The sequence below is a fragment of the Halyomorpha halys genome, unplaced genomic scaffold, assembly GCF_000696795.3.
Source record: "Halyomorpha halys isolate HHAL.00 unplaced genomic scaffold, Hhal_1.1 Scaffold727.1, whole genome shotgun sequence".
Lineage (NCBI taxonomy): Eukaryota > Metazoa > Arthropoda > Insecta > Hemiptera > Pentatomidae > Halyomorpha > Halyomorpha halys.
Window position 1 is genome coordinate 304,437 of NW_027107768.1, and position 19,012 is coordinate 323,448.

Sequence of the window (19,012 nt, forward strand, 5' to 3'; positions counted from 1 at the left end):
AAATCAACAGTTTTTTAAGGAAGGAATTTGGACTTTACCATCTCGTTGGGAGAAGGTTACCGACTGTAACGGTGGATATTTTGATGAATAAAGGTGATTATTTGAAAATATTTATTTATTAATAATTTCCCCCAAAAAAACGACAGGACTTTTTGAATGACCTGGTATATTCTTATTCTCAATTTAAAATAAAAAAAATACAAATAACTAATAAAAGAAAAGAAAATAATCAATTAAATGAAAGTATATTCGATTCATATGAATACCAACATATATAAATAAACGCATATGTCCATATATGTATAACCATGCATGTAGACACTTATACTACAAAAAAACTTGAGGAATGTTTAAATATATACTAAATGGAATAAATATATAATATATAAAAAAATTATTGACATTTGATCCTAATTCTAATCTTAGATCAAGGTGTTATGATTGGAGAATGTCGGTTTGGGATGTGACAAGGTACTGGAAAAGGAGGGATTTAAATGGAGATAGGGAACAAGCATGTTGGGGTGAACTATACTTGTTCTAATTGTGCCCCTGAACGTCCTTGTTGCACTATACTGCTGACAGTAGTATGGAGAATACTGAATGTATACACCGTCCTTCAACGTCCCTGCAAGGCAGCCCATCATTACAGCGACACTATGAGCTATACAAATTTCAATGCCCTTTATAAAGGCCAATCAAGAAGAAAAACCAAACATAGACCATCAACTGCCACCTTGAAAATACTTTTTTTGGAACGCTGGTGGACTTATAGATGCGAAGTTTATCAAGCTCCAGCAGCATATCAAAAAGAACAATATTGATATCTATGCAATCGTAGAGCCAGACACTGCAACTGGCAACATTTTGGAGTTCCAACATGATGGCTACCAGTACTATGTCCAGTCCAGAAGCCGCCAGTGCTCGTCAGGGATTATGGTAGCAGCCAAGTCAAACCTAACAGTGCAATTCTCAATAAGGAAAGAAATATGCAACATTGGCAAACTTGAAGCGGTTGAAATAAAAATGTGTAAAGGAAGTTCATACCAACGTCTCTTTTTTGTGTACACCCCTACCCTCAACTGGCTCAAGGACAAATGGGATCGCCACTGCTTGCTGATTGGCGATTAGAACACTCCTCTAACAGATGGGATTATAACCACATGGGGTCTGTAGGAAAAACTTGGGAGAATTTTATTGACGTAAATGTGGTAGAGAGCATGATCTGCTCAATAATGAATTTTAGTGGAGTGAGATAGATATGGCGCTCCATTACACTGAGAAAGGAAAAAGTGCAGGTCCAGATGAGCCTCTGCCAGAATTCATGATAAACCTGGAGTCCACTGCCAAGCATATAGTGTACCGTAGGGGTTAGTGTTAATCCCGATACTCTTCAATATAATGATTCATGATATGATTTCTGCAGTGTCCTCGGTTCTAGGAGTCAGCCTCGAGTGTTGCGCTAAGGCAAATTTCAAACTAGGGATCAAAAAATGATATGGAAATCAACACCTTGACTGAACTCCAGCTTTTTACCCTATCAACTAAGAGATATTCCATCTCGCTATCACTTGGTGTTAATATGCTGAGACAAACAAACTGTCCCCTATCTTGGTATCACGTTGGGTACCCTTTAACATGGAGGGTTCATAATGAGAATAATATGCATTGAAGGGAACCAGGAGGTTGGAACTGCTGAAGAGGCTGACAGGCACCCGATGGGGAGCTACCCAGGATGTACTAACCTACAAGACCTAAATGAGACCTGCAATAGAGTACAGAGGTGAACTTTTGGTGACCGCTTCTGATTGAAGACAATTTCTAGAAGAGCTCCTCATAAGGGGTACTGTCAGAACCCTTATGGCGGAAGAGTCATGATCCTACAATATAGGAGGAAAAACAGGATATCGAATATTAAAAGGGAGGGAATTCCAGAGGGCAGTGGAATGAGCTATGTAGTAGTGTGAGTAGGTATTGGGAGTGGTGGAATAGTTTAAGTGTACTTATTGACTTATTGATTGAAAATTTGGGTGATGTGAGGTTTTCAGGATAGGGTTGGTAAATAGTAATACCTAAGGTTTTGGTGAAGAAATAGTCGATGAAGCAGATAAAAAGTATGAATTTAGTTCATCAGATGAAACTGATGAAGAAGTGGATTCGAGGGTACTAAGGAGATTAGAAGTGAGGATGTCAAACATGGGACTGGTGAAAGTGTTATAATAGATTTCATTCCAGTGGATAGCTTTAAGGTCAGGTAAAATCATTTCACTGGTTAGAGTGAGTAGGTTGCCAAAAGTTACAGTTTTAGTGGGAATCATTGGAGTTTGGATATAGTACGATATTTGGATTCAGTCATGAGAGGACAGGATGATAGTTGAAATGAAGAGATAATCGATGAAAAACAAATCAGACCAGCTAGGATGGTGGGTGGGAGCCAAAGGAACAATGAAAAGGTGGAGGGGAAAGGATGTTCCAAGTAGATGGGAATCAGACAGGAAATTGGTATTGAGATCACAGGAAATAATTATATTATTGTAGAAAGGAAAGGGTTGTGGAGGGATGATTCAAAGGATGGATCAAAAGGAAACAGGGTCAAAAAACCACCAAAAATTTCGGCAAGAGGATATGGATGGTTGGAAGAGGATGAGACTTCTAGGATTCGGGACTTCAGTATATGAGCAACAAGTGTAACTTTGGGTTAATGTTGACCTCATTCAAGTAAATAACAATGACTTCATTAAATTCAAAATTAATTCAAGTGAATAGGTGTTTTGAAAAGGTTTAAGATAAATTAAACAAATCAATGACATCTGGTGGTGTTAGAAGAGTGGAGGACATCACAAAGGATCTATTTTTATTTTAAGTATCATGACTTGTATTTAAAATTATCATATGTTCTGGTTTTAAAAAAAAAAATATGTATACATATTATTTTATGTTTAATCTTTATAGTTTTGATATAGTAAATAATTGATAGAAATAAGATGTCTCTTAATCTTAAAATTAAAAAAGTTTTGATTTTTTTTTAAGAATCTTTAGTATATTTTGTTATCTGGCTCTATGGTCCTCTGAGAACCAGGACCTACTTTACAATAGTCTTCCACTCCTTCCTGTTCCGAGCATGGCTCCTCCATCCAATCTTTATCCCCTATATTCAGGATACTACATACATCCTGTCATCAAAGGTCACCTACAGTATACACCTTAAGATCACCTTCCCTAGGTAGCTGCCTTGGATGGACTAGTGTGTAAGAACACTCCGAGGAGGCAACCCCTCCACCAGAATCAGGGGCAAATTACCCACTCCACTTAAAAACTAATGACATTTGATAAAGGTTATGAAAACTTGTTAATTTTTTTTACTAACAAATCTATTTTTCAGGACAGGATTGTATTCATAGTGTCTATAAATTTTGGTAATTAAAATTCTTGTCCAATTCCGGACTTTTTCTGAAAGTTCTCAATAAAAATTTTTTCTGGATATATATACATATACAAAGGGTTTGGCAGTCAAATTCCCTACCTTTTGCACATACAGAAGTTTAAAAAAAGGTGTGAAATAAAAAAAAAAAAAAAGAAAAGAAAAGTTTTTTGTCGCAATATTTAAATATAGATTGATTATCATGGATACTGGTTACAAATTTTATCTGTGAAACATTATATAATCAAGCCTATAAAAATAGTAAATGAATTTTATTCATCTTTAAAAAAAAGCAATACTATGCTGCCAAATAATTTATACTTGTTTTATATTCTAGAAAACAAAGCTGATAAAGTGCCAACTATGAAAATTAAATTTCTAAAGATTACATGTTCACTCTCTCTAACCTCTAAAATGTTTCAAATTTTGATTTGTTGTTCTCTGGATCACGGCAGTGCCATGTATTCAATCCCTTGGGAGTACTATTAATTTTCTGACCTCCAGTTCTTCTCCAGCGCACCTAATTCGACATTTTCCAATGGAATGGTGCACTTCTTTTTTACAGATTTTGATGGCAAATACTCTATTCCAAAGTCGTAATAATAGATCAACTTAAAGGCCAAATATTTTCACTTTCCATATCCACCAAATTTAGTACCCTTAGTGTCAAATTTTTGGGCATTCTTAAAGCAACACATAATATTTGAAAGAAATATGCATAATACAGAATAACATAAGATATACATAAAACAGAAATATAGTTAGTTTGACAAATTAAAATAATCTTCGGTAAATTTTTAAATCTTCACACAAATCCAATTACATTCTACTTAACTTTGGAGGTTATCCAAACTACAACATGTATAAAGAGATATGAATAGTAGTGGACACCAAGTAACACAGATTCGTATAGAAATGAGACAGCTAACCAACTGCAAATGTAAGACAAATTATCAGAGAGGATGTCCAAGCACCTTTACCAAATTTCCTAAAACTTTTAAAGGAAGAGGTGATGAAAAAAAAGGAGTCTGGTCAATACGACTTGGTGTCACAAACAAAAGGAAAATGTGCAGGTGCAGCCAGCAGTGAGCCTTTTACTACAGTTTTCTTCCCAAGTTTTAGTGGTAACAACAAGGTGTATGACAAAAAGCAACAAGGACAAATCATAGATGTAAAGAAAAAAAAATTCAACTTAACAAAAAGAAGTTTGAAAATTGGTCAAGATTTTCAATATGTTCTCCTTTTCAGATGGTAGAAATATAGGAAATAAAAATTTAAACAATCACCACTAAAAGAGGTAGCTATGTTTTTGAGGTACTTTGATAAACCTAAAGTTATACAAAATTTTCAAAATACTTAATGTAAAATCTGGGAAAGTGCAACAGTGAAGATTTTTTATTTTAAATCTATAGCTAATAAATAAGTATGAATCAGGATTTGGTAATGAACAAGAGAGTCATACATGAACATTGATAAACAAATAATTTTGCATTTCTTAAACTGAATCTAATTGGAATCATCAATAGGTTGGAAGTTTTAAGACCAAACCTATATGAATAGATTTTTATCTGTTAACTGATATTATTTTTATTTTTATCACAATTTTCGGATGATTAATTGTTTTTTTTGCAAATTGATAGTCAGATTCACCAGGTAACGAACTTGCATCAAAAGTAAACATATTATTTAAGATACAAAAAAATACCAATAGTTTTCATTTAAAATTCTTTAGAAACAGATTTTTAAAAAGCATTAAACTATTCAACAGATACTTAAATTTATAAAAATAACTAAATACTTACGGCTTCTCTAGCAGTTTGCAACTGCTTTTCTGCAGACATTTTTTTTTTAAAATAAGTTTTATTTTCAAGTTCATAAGTTAACTGAAGCCATTGTTGAAGACCTGGTGGTGGCATAGGGCAACGGTCTTTTAATTCAACTTCAGCCCTTTCAAGCTCATTTCTTAACCTCTATAAAAAATTAAGTAAAAAAATAATTTGTTAACCGGGTAAATTTTATAACCTAAAATGAAGTTTGTACAATGAGTTTGTGGAAAAAAGTTATAAGTATCGATTTATAGTATCAGTTTGTTACTTAATAACTAGAGATGAAACACAAAAAACTTAAAAAGCCAATTAATTAGAGAACAAATTTGAAACAGAAAATTATTTTTACTTTAAATTAGGGTAAGTTTAACAGTTATTGACAGGTCAACCTTTGTTTTTAAATATAAAGAGTTTGGTGCCATCCACCAAACTGAAATGAGACTCTAACCTTTGTCAGTCTTTTTGTTTCTTGTGTTTCATTATAAGGAGGTATGTTCTGTTTTTATGGATTATTTCTTATTTCAATCTTTTCTATTTTCCTAGCTTTTCATATCTAATAATAATCATTGCTTATTAGTTTCACATGGAATAATGGAAATTTAATTAGAAATCCACCCACATCCCCGGCAAAGAGAAGGACCCATAACTAGAAAGATTAAAAAAAACTCTGGTAGAACCTTCATCAGAAACAGAAAAGGAATGTGAAGCCTCTTCGATAACAGATGAGCACAAAGAAATGGAACAAGATAATGATGTTAATGATCTTAAACAAAATAAAAATAAGACGGAACAAATATTTACATAAATAGACAAAACAGCCTAAGAACATATCAATGAAAGAAGATTTGCGTCATAAAGAAAATGAATTTAATACTTGTTGTGGAAAAGTTGATCCTGACTATCACTGTTTTAAATATCTTCGCGGAATTATTGAATAAAAATTCATCATGTGAAGATCATATTGAGGAGTAAATTCAGTTTATCAGCTCTGAAAACCTAATAATAGATCATACATTGATAAGCTGTGATAGTTAAAATAACATGATAATGTGGGAAGAATACATAACACATCTCACAAATACAACAAACTGATATGAAAATAAAAAAAATATAAGTCTAGAGGGAACTTTGTGAAAAGAAAGAAAGAGTTTTACCAATTTAAAGACCCTTTCAAAAGATTACCACCTACAATTCAATAACCAAATTGACTTTAACCACTGACAAATACATATATAAATGGCTCTTTAGAAAAGGGACTGAATACATTTTATGTAATACAAAATTAACAAAGATCTTCAATTTCATTTGGATAACTAAACACTCACAGGCTCTACAAAAAGTTCAAAATCACAGGTTTCATTAGCTTACAATATTAGTAAACTTAACACTTTAAATAAAGATATTGCAAAGTGACTAACTTTGAATTGAGAAAAACTGGTATAGGAGTTAGTGAAGGAGCAGATAGCTCAGAAAAATCAATATAAAGAAACACCTAGTTACTAGCAGAATAATCTTAGTTAAAATTAAATAACTAAAAAACACATTAAAGCTGATATAATAAGTGACTGGAGCAGATTTTGGCAATAATAGTGATTGCAGATGCCAAAAGGGCAACCTTTATATAAATTTATTCCAAACATTACTTTATCAAATCACAATAAACTCAAAATTGAGAAAATTTCTAATAAAACATGGAAAGAGTAATATTTCAATAGTTTTCACCAAAATGACTATGATACTTGCCATAGTGATAGACAAATCTTACAAACATTCTAAGACACCCTATACAATTACCAACTTTTAGGAAAGGAAAGATAAAGTTAGATCATAAGCATAATCCTTACTGAAGAAGAGTGGCCACTTCTGGAAAAACATAATATAAAATGTCAAGGGAAAAAGAAAATTAGTTATTACATGGATTTTTAATTATCAGAACCTAGGAAGAATGGCCAATAGAGTAATATTATTTCAAGCCACATTTTTCTTTACTATAATGGTGCTCTGAATTAATTGGAAACGGTTCATGTTTAAAAACAGATAATCCTAATATAAATATCCACAGAATATGATAGGCTGCTCAGAAAAATCTTATAATCATATGAAAGTGGATGATGGGGGATCAAAAACACTGTGACTTAATACTTACTACAGTGACTAATTAGTATTAAGTCACAGTTAATACTAATTATTTTCTGTCAGTATTATCCAAAAATCTGTGTACAAAAGAAGGCTAAAATGTAGTTCACCCTTTGTCAAGTTTGTCCAATGGAGAGAAAATTGATTTTCAACAATATACCATTACAACTAAAGCACTGTTACCTTTTTTTAACTTAATTTAGTTATAATGTTAAAAACATTGTAATCAGTACTATATTTGTTTGTAATTTTAATGTTAAATAATTAATTTACATTTTTTGTTTAAATCACTTGTTTTTTGCTATAGGACATGATATGAAAACAATAAAATTCAGACACATTAGCAAAATATAGTTGTATATTTATTGTCTGAATCTCAAGATTCTCAAAAAAACACATAATTTTCTTTTCTTATTGGTTTTTCCTTTTGGATATCATAATAGAGATAAATGAATTTTTAATTATTGTAAAACTGATATAAGGTGTATAAATGATAGGGCTTAAACCTCATTTGTAAACTAAACATTTTAAAAAGAAACAAAGAGTAAAATAAACTACAGATTAGTTCCAAGATTGATTAAAATAGATTATGTCTGCAAAAGAAAATTACTGTACCTGTTATTAACTATGTAAATAAAAGGAGAAATGTAAAAAATAAGTTGAGGTTTAAAATAATTTTTAATAGCTTTTCATCCTGCTTATATACTAATCAGATATTTTAAATGTATAGAGCCTTTAAAAATAATACATTACAACTACCTTAGTTTCATCATAGGACATTTCAACAAGAAAAAAAGGAAAATGAGAAGGGAGAAGAACAGTGAAATCTCATACCTTTGCAGTGGTAAGATTAAGTTTATTCATCCACTGTGGCAAACTATGCGAACAAATTTAAATATAAATTAAAATATGTTCATAACCCATAAAGGTTTAAGTCTTATAGTTTTAAAATAAAATTTGTGAAATATGTAATTACAGAATAAATTAAAAACTAATTATAAATATCATTGGGAAACATATGTCGGTTTACCTCATTTTCTGCTTTTAATCTTGCCAATTCTAAATCAGAGCAAGATGATCTGACTTCAGCACTATCACCATGTTCCATTAATTTCCTTTCTAAATCCTGCTTTTCAGTTGTAGCACATTCTTGTTCCTGTCTTGCTCGCTCAAGTTCTTTCTGAAAAAATTAAAAAATATGCCAAAACCTTAACATATTTATTGGAAAAACACGGATAATATATCTACATATAAAACATAATGAAAGACATAAAAATTAATTCTCTTTTACAGAAATATTATACAGATAAGAATGATTAACAAAACAATTGATTGATGTAGCTAGAGTTGCATTGCGGAAATAAAATTTTGCTATTATTTAGAACATTTATAAGTAATCTGAAATTTTATGTTTAGTAATCTGGCTATTAGAAATTACTGATACCAACTATTAAGGAACCTTCTCCATGAGAAACAGGAGAGGATGGTACTCTGAGGAAAATTTATTCTAGGAAGAATACCAAATTGCATGAAAGACTCCTGATTTTAATACTTCCTCCATACTGGTTAATTCCTTTCATTTGCCAACTGGTAGTTTATCTATAGGGTAAGACCCCAGCTAGCCTCCCCAAATACAAATCAGATATGGAGGAAACCAGGGTAAGAGGTGATCCACACATGCACATGCACAGTTCTTCACCTGAAGAGGCAAGATGCCATATTCAGTAGATTGAAAGAAACAGTGAGGAACCAAGGAAATGGATTTATTCAGATAAATTAAGCTGTTGATGACTCAAGCCAGCGCCTGGATCTTATATTGACAAAGAATGAAAGAACCTGAGTTATTTACATACTGTCTCCTTCGAGAACTGTAAAGAGGCCCTAGGGTTGGTAAGTAAAAGGAAGGAAAAAAATACTGAGGATATCCCTGAAGAATAAGAACAGGGAAGTGAAGATCCCTCTATAGTATTGGACATCCTAGGCATGTGAGACTCAGACTATAAGCTTCTCAACCAATAAATAGTAATCAATTGACACTAATTTTAGTATAAACATAAATTAAACAGGTTAGCAATACAAACTTGAACTGCTCCCTCCATGGAAAAATTAAAGAGAGTTGCTGACAAAGGATCTCCTTGGCTAAGACCATTATTGGCTGAAAACCCCTGTCCCAGTGAGCCCTGTGATTTAATCTGACATTTAGACCCAGTCATACTAACTTCTTGGGGACTCCAAAACTTTGTAAACCGTACAGAAGGTTTACCCTATCAACACGGTCAAAGGCTTACTGGAAATTTATGAAGAGATGATGGAGAGTAACACTAAGTTCAAACGTCTTTTCCAACAACTGTCTCAGCGCGAATATGCCGTCAGTTGTCGACCTTCCTTGTCTGAATCCATTTTGGTAGTAACCAACAATCTTCTCCATGTACATCTTCAACCTCCAACAAATCAAAGACGATAGCACTTTGTAGGTTACGTTAAGTAGGGCTATACCTCTATAATTCTCACATTCCAGCTGTACTGTTTCTTTTTTTATGAATGGGGCATAAAAGAACTGTAGTCCAATTTATCGGCATCCTTTCATTCATCCATACATTGAAAATTATTTCGTATATTTCGTCAAGAACTGTCCTGCTACCATAATTCAGCAGTTCCACCGATATAGAGTAGACCGCCAGAGCTTTATAATTTTTAATGCTGTGAAGTACTTCCCAAACCTCCTCCTTCTTAGGTGGTGTTTCTACATCATTTCCATCTTCATTTTCTAGGGTATGATCTAGGTTGAGCTTCTGCTGTATTATGTAAGCAATAGGTTCCTCATCCTTACTCAGTAATCCCTGGAAGTGCCTCGTCCACCTATTAATGACATCCCCTCTGTCAGCCAGAAAATCGCCTTTCTTGTAACTTATGAAAATATGTCGTGGATTATATCCCTATCTGATGTGTCATACTCCCCCAAAGAAACCTCGTGCATCCTTACTTTCATGTTGTCGTCTTTAAGCTTGTATTTCTCTTTTTCATGTTCTTTTCTTTTACCACTGGCTGCTTTTCGCTTGATGCTATGAACGCGATATGCCTGCCTCGTCTTCTTCTCCAGATGTCAATCCTGGCTTCATTCTTTTCCTGCATTAATCTGATGCAGCCCTAATCGAACCACCCTGCTCTTCAACGTAACTAACTCTTAACTTGGCAGGCTATCATAAATTCTTTCCAGCGCACTATAACAATTTTCTTAATCTTCTTCTTCACTGTCTTCTGTGGTGTGTGTACTGAAATCAGGGATATGTTTTAAAATCGTTTTTTAATTCTCAGATAGCATATCAAGTTACTAATGTTTTCATATTTCAGGATACTTCCTTTATAATCATAAATCCAGTACCCAATCTATTGGTCCTGTCTCCACTATTTATCAGGATATAATCCTTGAGCACAATGAAGTCTGATTCCCTCCATCATATTTCCTGATAAACCAAAATTTCAGCTCTATAGTTGTTTAGCACCATCTCAAGGTTTCGGCTTGCTCCTGTGGTGAACAAACTTCTAACATTCCACAATCCAATCTTGAGTCCTTTTCCTCGCCAGTGTTCGTTGTCAATTTTATCAGTCCGGCTTTTCATCTGTTATGTGATTGTGATAAGAGAAATTTAACACGTTGACTGCCACAGTACTTTTCAAGATTTTAGTCTAGGAAGCCAATGTAAGTTTGGCCAAGTAAGCAAACTACGAGTTATCTCGTAGGTTGACGTCTGAGGCAATAACATCAAATATGAGATAACTCGTAGTTGGCAGTCAACATGTTAAGGGGAATGGGTTACCAGCTCATACGATCAGGTGGTATGATGTACCAGGTACACTAGGATGTGTACTGTGAGTGACCTTGGTCTGTAGTATTAGGATAAGTGTAGTGTGCTGTTATTAGTGTACTGTATATGTGTATTAGTGTACAGTTCCTCCAACCTGGAGGGCCAGTGGCTATCTGCAGTGCAATGGCCAGGTGATGGGGTCGCCATCTCCCTACGCCTATTACACCTTGCTATCATAACAATCTATTTGTTGTGATAGCAAGGTGTAATAGTGTTAAATTGATTATAATTAAAAGTTTTAACATGAATGAAAGAATGACAAAATAGAGTAATTTTGACTGAAACTGGTGACCTGGGTAGAATAGCTGGCAAAACGTTTTTTAAATATTTGTGAGTGTAAATTGTTATTTAAGATTGTTCTTGAGGATGGCCGAATTGGCCGAAATGTTGGACCTTTAAGGGAATAAAGAATGTTTTGATAATTTAATTTTAATACATTTGATTTTATTTAAACAATAATAACCAGACTCAAGAAAGTGAAAAGATTATATATAAAATATTTATTTACGTCAATCACTGATGGGCTACCCCAAAGATTTTTGGTAATTTGTTTTAATCACTTTGCAGTTATAAAAATGAATAAAATTTACTTCATTATTAAATACATACATCACTTATTAAAATAATTTGTATTAAAGTAAAATTCATATTCAATTCCTGAAGATGAGGCACTTGGCCTCAGAAAGTTAAGAAATGAGAGGAGATAATTAATAAAAGAAATTAAAATTAGAAGTAATAATTCACAACCTAATTTTTTAGTTGGGGACCTGGTAGTACGGGATTGGACAGAGAATTTGAATTGGAAGTTTTCTAGGATATAGGAGGGGCGTTGAGTACTAATTGCTTGGAATAAAAAGGGAGCTAGGAAATACTGGCACCGGAAGGATGGATAAAGCCACTTCAGCTTGGCTTAATACTGGGTTATGTGTGTATCTCTTGTGATCCTGAAAATAAATCGTACTGCGCAATTTATAAGACGTTTAAGTTTAGATTCGAGATTACCCGAGAATTCACCACATACCAGGCAACCATAGTCAAAGTGGGGGAAAACAAAAGAGGAAACTAAGAGTTGACGAGTTTTAAGTGGAAGGAGATGACGGATTCTATTGAATTGCTTTAAGGTAGATATGAATCGACAGGAAATTTGGGCAATGTGTGGTTTCCAGGATAAAGTTTGATCAAAAGTGATACCAAGATTTTTAACTGACGTATGGAAGGAGATAGGAGTATTGTTTTAGGAAAAGGTTGGGGGGTCATGGGATAGATTTAAGGAGAAAGGGAGATCCAATTATGATAGCTTTAGACTTAAATGCTTTTTTTGGGTTGATTAATATAAGTCAATCCATTCAAATCATCCTTGACAAAGGATTTTAATTTGTCAGTCTATTCCTCAGTTCCACAACATTATTTCTTCTCTTTGTGATCTTCATGACTAAATAGCAGCTCTATCCTCAGAAATTCAATTGAATAATGCTACATATTATTATACAATCGGTTATTAGTTGAATTGTTGTGGAAAAATCTGAGCATGTTCTTGAACATATCACCTCCTTGTATAACCATTGTTCAAGAAACAGTACTTTCTTACAAAGTACTATACCCCTTCATGGGTTGTAGTGGTATAGATTTTCATTTCACTTTATAATTTGAATTAATTATTATTATAACAGGAAATATCAAACAATAAAAAATATGATATGTCAACTAAACAACTTTCCTGACCACTTAGGATGGTAAGTCCAAAACAAAAACTGCTTGCTGTATCTTAGCTAATATTGGTTCAACAAAGATCTTTGTTGGCAATTCAATTTTCAAGAATGAGACATATAATTTTGAAGTTATTACAAAAACTGATAGAAAAGTGAACTGATTCCCATAGTAACTTGCCAAAATAAATTTTAAAATACACCAGGTTCAACCTTTAGAAGTACAATAGACCAAATCTTTGCTAATAATAGACCGATTTCACAGATTTTTTTGTTATGTTTTGTAGGGAATTTAATTACCTTTCAAATAGGAGCTACAGAACAGTGTATAATGGATAGACAGATTTTTTCTTATTTCATTTTAAATCCTACAATTTTTATGATATCTTTGCTAGTAATGGTCTAATTCTGATGATTTTTGTTTTGTTTTTTAGCGAATTTTTTTGTGGAAGCCGGTGGCCTAAGGTCAAGGCACTGGGCTATTAATTCCAAGGACCTGGGTTTCTGTTTCACTATAGCCGTTAGTCAGCCCTGGGGGTTCAAGAGCCCTCTGGGTTCAACCTAGCCTCAAGAAGTGGGTATCCTTAATTCTGACCAAATCATCTTCTTGCACAACTAGTAGTGTCTAGTAACAATACTTCCTTACAAAGTACTGCACCCCTGACCCTTTATGGGTTGCAGTGGTACAAATTTAATTTTTTTTTTTAAATTTTAGTGAATTAAATTTAAAACACTTAATGTTTTTCCTTAATCTCTATAAGTGGCCAAGCAATGGCTGAATGAAAAGTCTAAAAGGTCAATACAGTGAAGTCTCAGTTATACGAATATGAGGGGGTACCAAAAATTCTTCGTATAAGTGAATATTTCGTATAAGTGAATACGCAATACATATTATGTATGTATATTTTTGAGAATTTTTTCTCGTAATTAGTAGGTACATATACGTATGTTGGATGCAGTTCAAAGAAAAACAAAGTAAAGTTAAAAAAATTATTTATTGTATAAAAATTTTATTTATCTTTAACCCAAATTTTTTAATTTTTGACAAAAAAATTGTATTATGTTTGTTTCATGTTGCTTTTGGCTGAATACATCATTCTTTCGGATTCTGTTAAGGTGTTAGATTCCTTCTCGCTAATTTCTTTCGCATATATAAAACGTTTTACAACTTCAAATGCTTCAAGAGCTTCTGCAAAAATGGAAGAGGCAAAGGATCTTCGTCATTTGAACCGGAATGGTCCGAGCTTATTATTATAAATTAGGGAGTAGAATATAAACATAAAGAGTCATTGGGACCGGATGTTATTCGCGGAAAAAAGTTGTTTACTGTTTCGTTTTTCACGGTATTTTCGTCTTTGGTCTTGCCACGGAAGAAAAAAAAATCATAGTACTGAATAAAATTTACTAATATGTACATAAAGCGGGTCCAAACTTTCCTCCGTATAACTGAATGTTTCGTATAACTAAGTTTTCTATAAATGGATAATTACATACACATATTCAGAGGTTTTTGCAGGGGATTGAAAAATTCTTCGCATAACTGAATGTTTCGTATAAGTGAGTTTCATATAAGTGAGACTTCACTGTATTTAAAAAAAAAATGGATGGTGATGATTAATTCAGGGTATCATTGTTTGGTGAATGTCAAACATCAACGATGAGGCTGTCATACATTCAAGGTAATATCCTTTCTCGTGTCACTAACTCAAATAGTTATTTTATTCTCTCACCCATGAGTCCTACATCCCTCAAGAAACGTCCTGATATCCTATATATATTTATCACCTCGCAAATTTCATGTTTCCAGTCCATTATCAAATCTATAGATAACCTATCCTCAGACCACAATCCAGTTATCATTAAGAATTTACATATGCGACAACACGACGACCAGTAAAATTAATAATGCCATATAAACTAACTTGCCACAGCACATTCGCATCTTATTAAAGAAAAATTGCAGAGAAATAGTGAAGTGGCACAGGACTAGATACCCAACAGATAAAAAATATTATACTAAATTGACAAACAAACTAAAAACAGAAGTTCAATTCCGAAATTCAAAATACAAAATTTAACTAACTTAACTGAAAACCTTACGACTACTGACAAATGTTTATGGACGACTAGCTTCTCAACTTCAAAAATTTTAATCATTTACATTTTATTGAATCTCAAATATGGATCAAAATGGGATGAAGAAAAATCCCAGATATTCGGTCAGCACCTTTCTAAAACCTATGACCCACACCTGGACATCCTTAATCCAACCCATCCTTAATACCCTGAAGAAGAATTGAATACCCCACTCCAAATGACCCTGCCAACTAAAGCATTTCATCCTTCAGAGATATCCAATATCATTCAGAAGTTACCTTCCCGCAAAGCTCCTGGATATAACCTAATTACATCTTCCTCGAAATCTGTTCTACTCCTCACCTACATCTATAATGCAGTACTCAGATCCACATATTTTCCTGACCCATGGAAATTATCTATAATCAAAATGATTTCCTAACCTTGAAAGCCGCCAGAATACCCATCCTCCTACCGTCCTATCTCTCTGTTACCTATCATAGGCAAAATCCTTGAGAAACTCATCCTAGATTCCAACCACATAATCCAAGATCACCAGTTTGGATTCTGAACATCCCACTCCTCTATCTAGCAATGTCTGCATGTATGTTTGTTTGATGTTGTCTCTTCTTCATTGGAGCGTGGAATGTACTGCATATGAGTCTTTCTTGATGTAGAACAGGCTTTTGATCGAGTCTGGCACCCAGGACTGCTATACAAGATCTGTAAATTCCTACCCCCTACATATTTCCTCATTATCTGTTCTTATCTTTCTGACAGATTATTTCAAGTAAATAACAACAGCGCTTATTCATCCCTATTCCATCAGTCTGCTGGCGTACCTCAGGGTAGTATCCTTGGTCCTATCCTTTATACAGTTTTTACAGCTGACATCTCAAACCATCCTAACACTATCCTCACCACATATGCCGATAACAAATGCCTATTGACCCAAACCCTTCAATCCCACATCATCCTTGAAGATTGGTGCCAAAACTGGAGGATTAAAATAAATTCCAATAAATCTCACCAAATCACATTTACCCTTTGTCATAAACCCATGACCTCCTGCCTCACAGTATCCTTTAATAATACCCCATTTATTCCTGTCCAACAGATTCATCACTTAGGACTACATTTGGACAAATGACTGATATGGAATCCTCATACAAGACTGAAAAGACAGAAAACTGCTTGTCGATTTTGGACTATTACATTTACTAGACAAGCAGTCTAAACTTTCAATACATTACAAAAGACTGATCTACATGACAATAATAAGGCCTATCTGGACATACCGAGTTCAGCTTTGGGGCTCCACTAAACCACCGAATTCCTCCCATCCTTATAGTCCAAAATCCTTTGTAAAATCCTCAATGTTCCTTACTTTATTTATCACAAATCAAGTTATCCATCAGGATCTTAATGTTCCATATGTTGCTGATATGGCCAGAACCAGATATGAATCCTTCCATGATAAACTTCCCAACCATCCAAACCCACTTGTTTCTAACCTGGCTCCTCCTTCATTACCTAATAATCCTACTAGGTGTCTGAAAAGAAGATGGCTTTGGGATCTTCTCCTCTAGAAATGTTATTGGAGTTCTATCAATGGGTAGATTCTCCAATTGTTTGTGTCATATCATTTTATCACTAACAGCAAATTTACTTGTATATTTTTATACAGTTGTAAATAACAATAAATAAATTTTAAAAAAATTGTTGGCTGATTTGAAACTTCAGTACCAAATTAAAAAAAAACAAAAAAACAATCCAATAGTTTCAGGAGTAAAACTGCAGATGGTGCATGGCAGGCAAACATTTGAATTTAATTTTTAGGTTCTATATATCTTGAAACATACCTAAAATTCAAAAGGTGGTATTAATTTTTTTTCTGGGTCAATTATAAAGTTACAATACAGATTGTAGGAGTGTAATACTATCACTAAATAACAATGTAAACAAAAATATTAGTAATAACCAAATGGAAATAATAAAAAACCAATATCAAGTAATAAAAAGAAATAAACAAATAATATTGAAGTGGATTAAGGGTCACACAGGGATCCCAAATAACGAGGCAGTTGAAAAAAGGGATAAATTAGCCATTACACAACAGGTCAGCCAGTAGACACTAAGTTACCTTACATCGATTATTATAAAATGATTAATTTTGATCAGACAGAAAACTGGCAAAAACAATATCGGTAGAACCCCACCGGGTAGTTCTATAAATATAATTTCCTGATATCATTCGAAAACTGTGGCTCTCAAAAGCAAACAAAAAACATAATAAAAACTTATATTAGACTTCAGAGGAATCATAAAATTTACAATAACTACCAGCATAAAATAGGCTTAACTACCAGGTCAAATAATTTTTTTTTTTAAATTTAATACCTGCAAATCTTCCAATGTCAGTTCTGCTTTCTGCAAACTTTCCATTTCTTTCATCATGCGTTTCAAATGCTTTTTAGAAATTTTATTCATTCTATACGTGTACCAAAATCCAATCAGAGCAGCCATGAGTAATGTTACCAATACTATGTCTTTCACATGGTTATTAGATTCTAAAATTCAAAAGATTAAAAATACTTTCACAAAGTGTAGAAAATAAACAAATTAATAACAACATTTTTCCAGTTTTAGAGTATCTATTTCACTGTAAACAGCTTAGTAGTGTGTCTCTCAGCTTTCAATCTGTTAAATAGTTATTAGTGAAAATTTCAATTAATTATTTTTGAGGATTCATAATACCCTTAATAGATTATTCTGTAGTGAAACATTGTGGCACTGGACTCAGTGATAGTTGAGATAAACAATAAGTAAACATCAAGAAATTTTAAACAAATTGGTGTTCACTGCCGTACAATTTTGTTGTTTTTGTTTACCTCCTGCCTGGTCATTTCTGACATGTGGGGGTTATCTAAAGGTTACCACCCTATTATAACCATGATAGGGGGAGGGTCAAGTTTTCATTCCGTGTGACTGCCATGAAATAAAAGTTGACCCCCCCAGGCCATATTCAAACCAGTTCCACAACAGTAACAATATTGGTAAGGTTTCCTATTGGAAAGGTTACCTTTACTTCCTAGCTGCAGTGCTGTACATCTGGAGTGAAAGAGATTGTTTCGTAAGGAAGCCTGATTCCATCTTCCAACATAAACAAACAGGTACAGTATTATTTTTTACCCCTCCCTGACCCTTTAAAAGTAATTTAAGTTACTTAAACAGTTAAAATGGAGCACCAAAATTCATAGAAGAGGTTAAGGAGATGAATACTAAGGGCATGATAGAGCTTAAAGGAAAAAAAGCTAATCATGAGAAGCAATCAGAGCTTTCATTTTAAAATTATGGAGCAGCAAATGAGTAAGGAAGCAGGATTATCATTAGAGATAACTTTAAGGCTAAAATATTAGAGGGCTAACTTAAGTATGTGTATCAAAACCAACTGAAAAGACATTGTGGGGATAAAGGACATACCGAAGAAGCAAGGAAAGACCTGGTGCGGACGATACCCAGTGTCAGTGCATGCATGAGCGTGAAGCTGTGTCAATGAACCCCAGACTCTATTATAGTACAATTTGTCCAAAACAGATGAGTTCATAGAGATGAGCTGGCACAGCAAACAAGAAACAAAATGAATTTCTCTACATGCCATCCAGGCCAGGGGAAAAATCTACTAAAAATTAAGAATGTTAGTAATTATGAGAGATAGTTGACCGTAGATGACGTACGAGGAGAAGATAGTTGGGGGTGCGGAGGAAATGAAACACAAACAAGTTGGTGTAACCTATTTAATTGTGCCAACGTTTCGGCTAGAGTTTCTAGCCTTCTTCAGGGCTAAGAACAGAACAAGATAACAACCACAATAAGTATAGAAAATAAAAAATAAAATATAAACAGAATGACATAAAAAGAATAATTTTACAGAATAGAATTAATAAAATGAAGTGATGAGAGAAGTGGGAAATAAAATGTATA

At 33.4% G+C, this 19,012-nt stretch overlaps 1 protein-coding gene across 3 annotated transcripts in view; it reads right to left on the reverse strand.

Annotated features, from left to right (window-relative positions):
* Positions 1 to 19,012, reverse strand: part of Stim (stromal interaction molecule) — a 131,718-nt gene that overhangs the window by 73,886 nt on the left and 38,820 nt on the right. For all 3 annotated transcript variants that reach the window (XR_010843084.1, XM_067046113.1, XM_014428573.3), the window contains exons 6-8: positions 17,429 to 17,598; positions 8,411 to 8,560; positions 5,221 to 5,388 (exon numbers count right to left, since the gene is read on the reverse strand). Coding sequence is in view for 2 of the 3 variants with exons in the window: in XM_067046113.1 (XP_066902214.1) it covers positions 5,221 to 5,388; positions 8,411 to 8,560; positions 17,429 to 17,598 (488 nt within the window). In the remaining variant the exon portion in view is untranslated. The remainder of the gene's footprint in view (positions 1 to 5,220; positions 5,389 to 8,410; positions 8,561 to 17,428; positions 17,599 to 19,012) is intronic.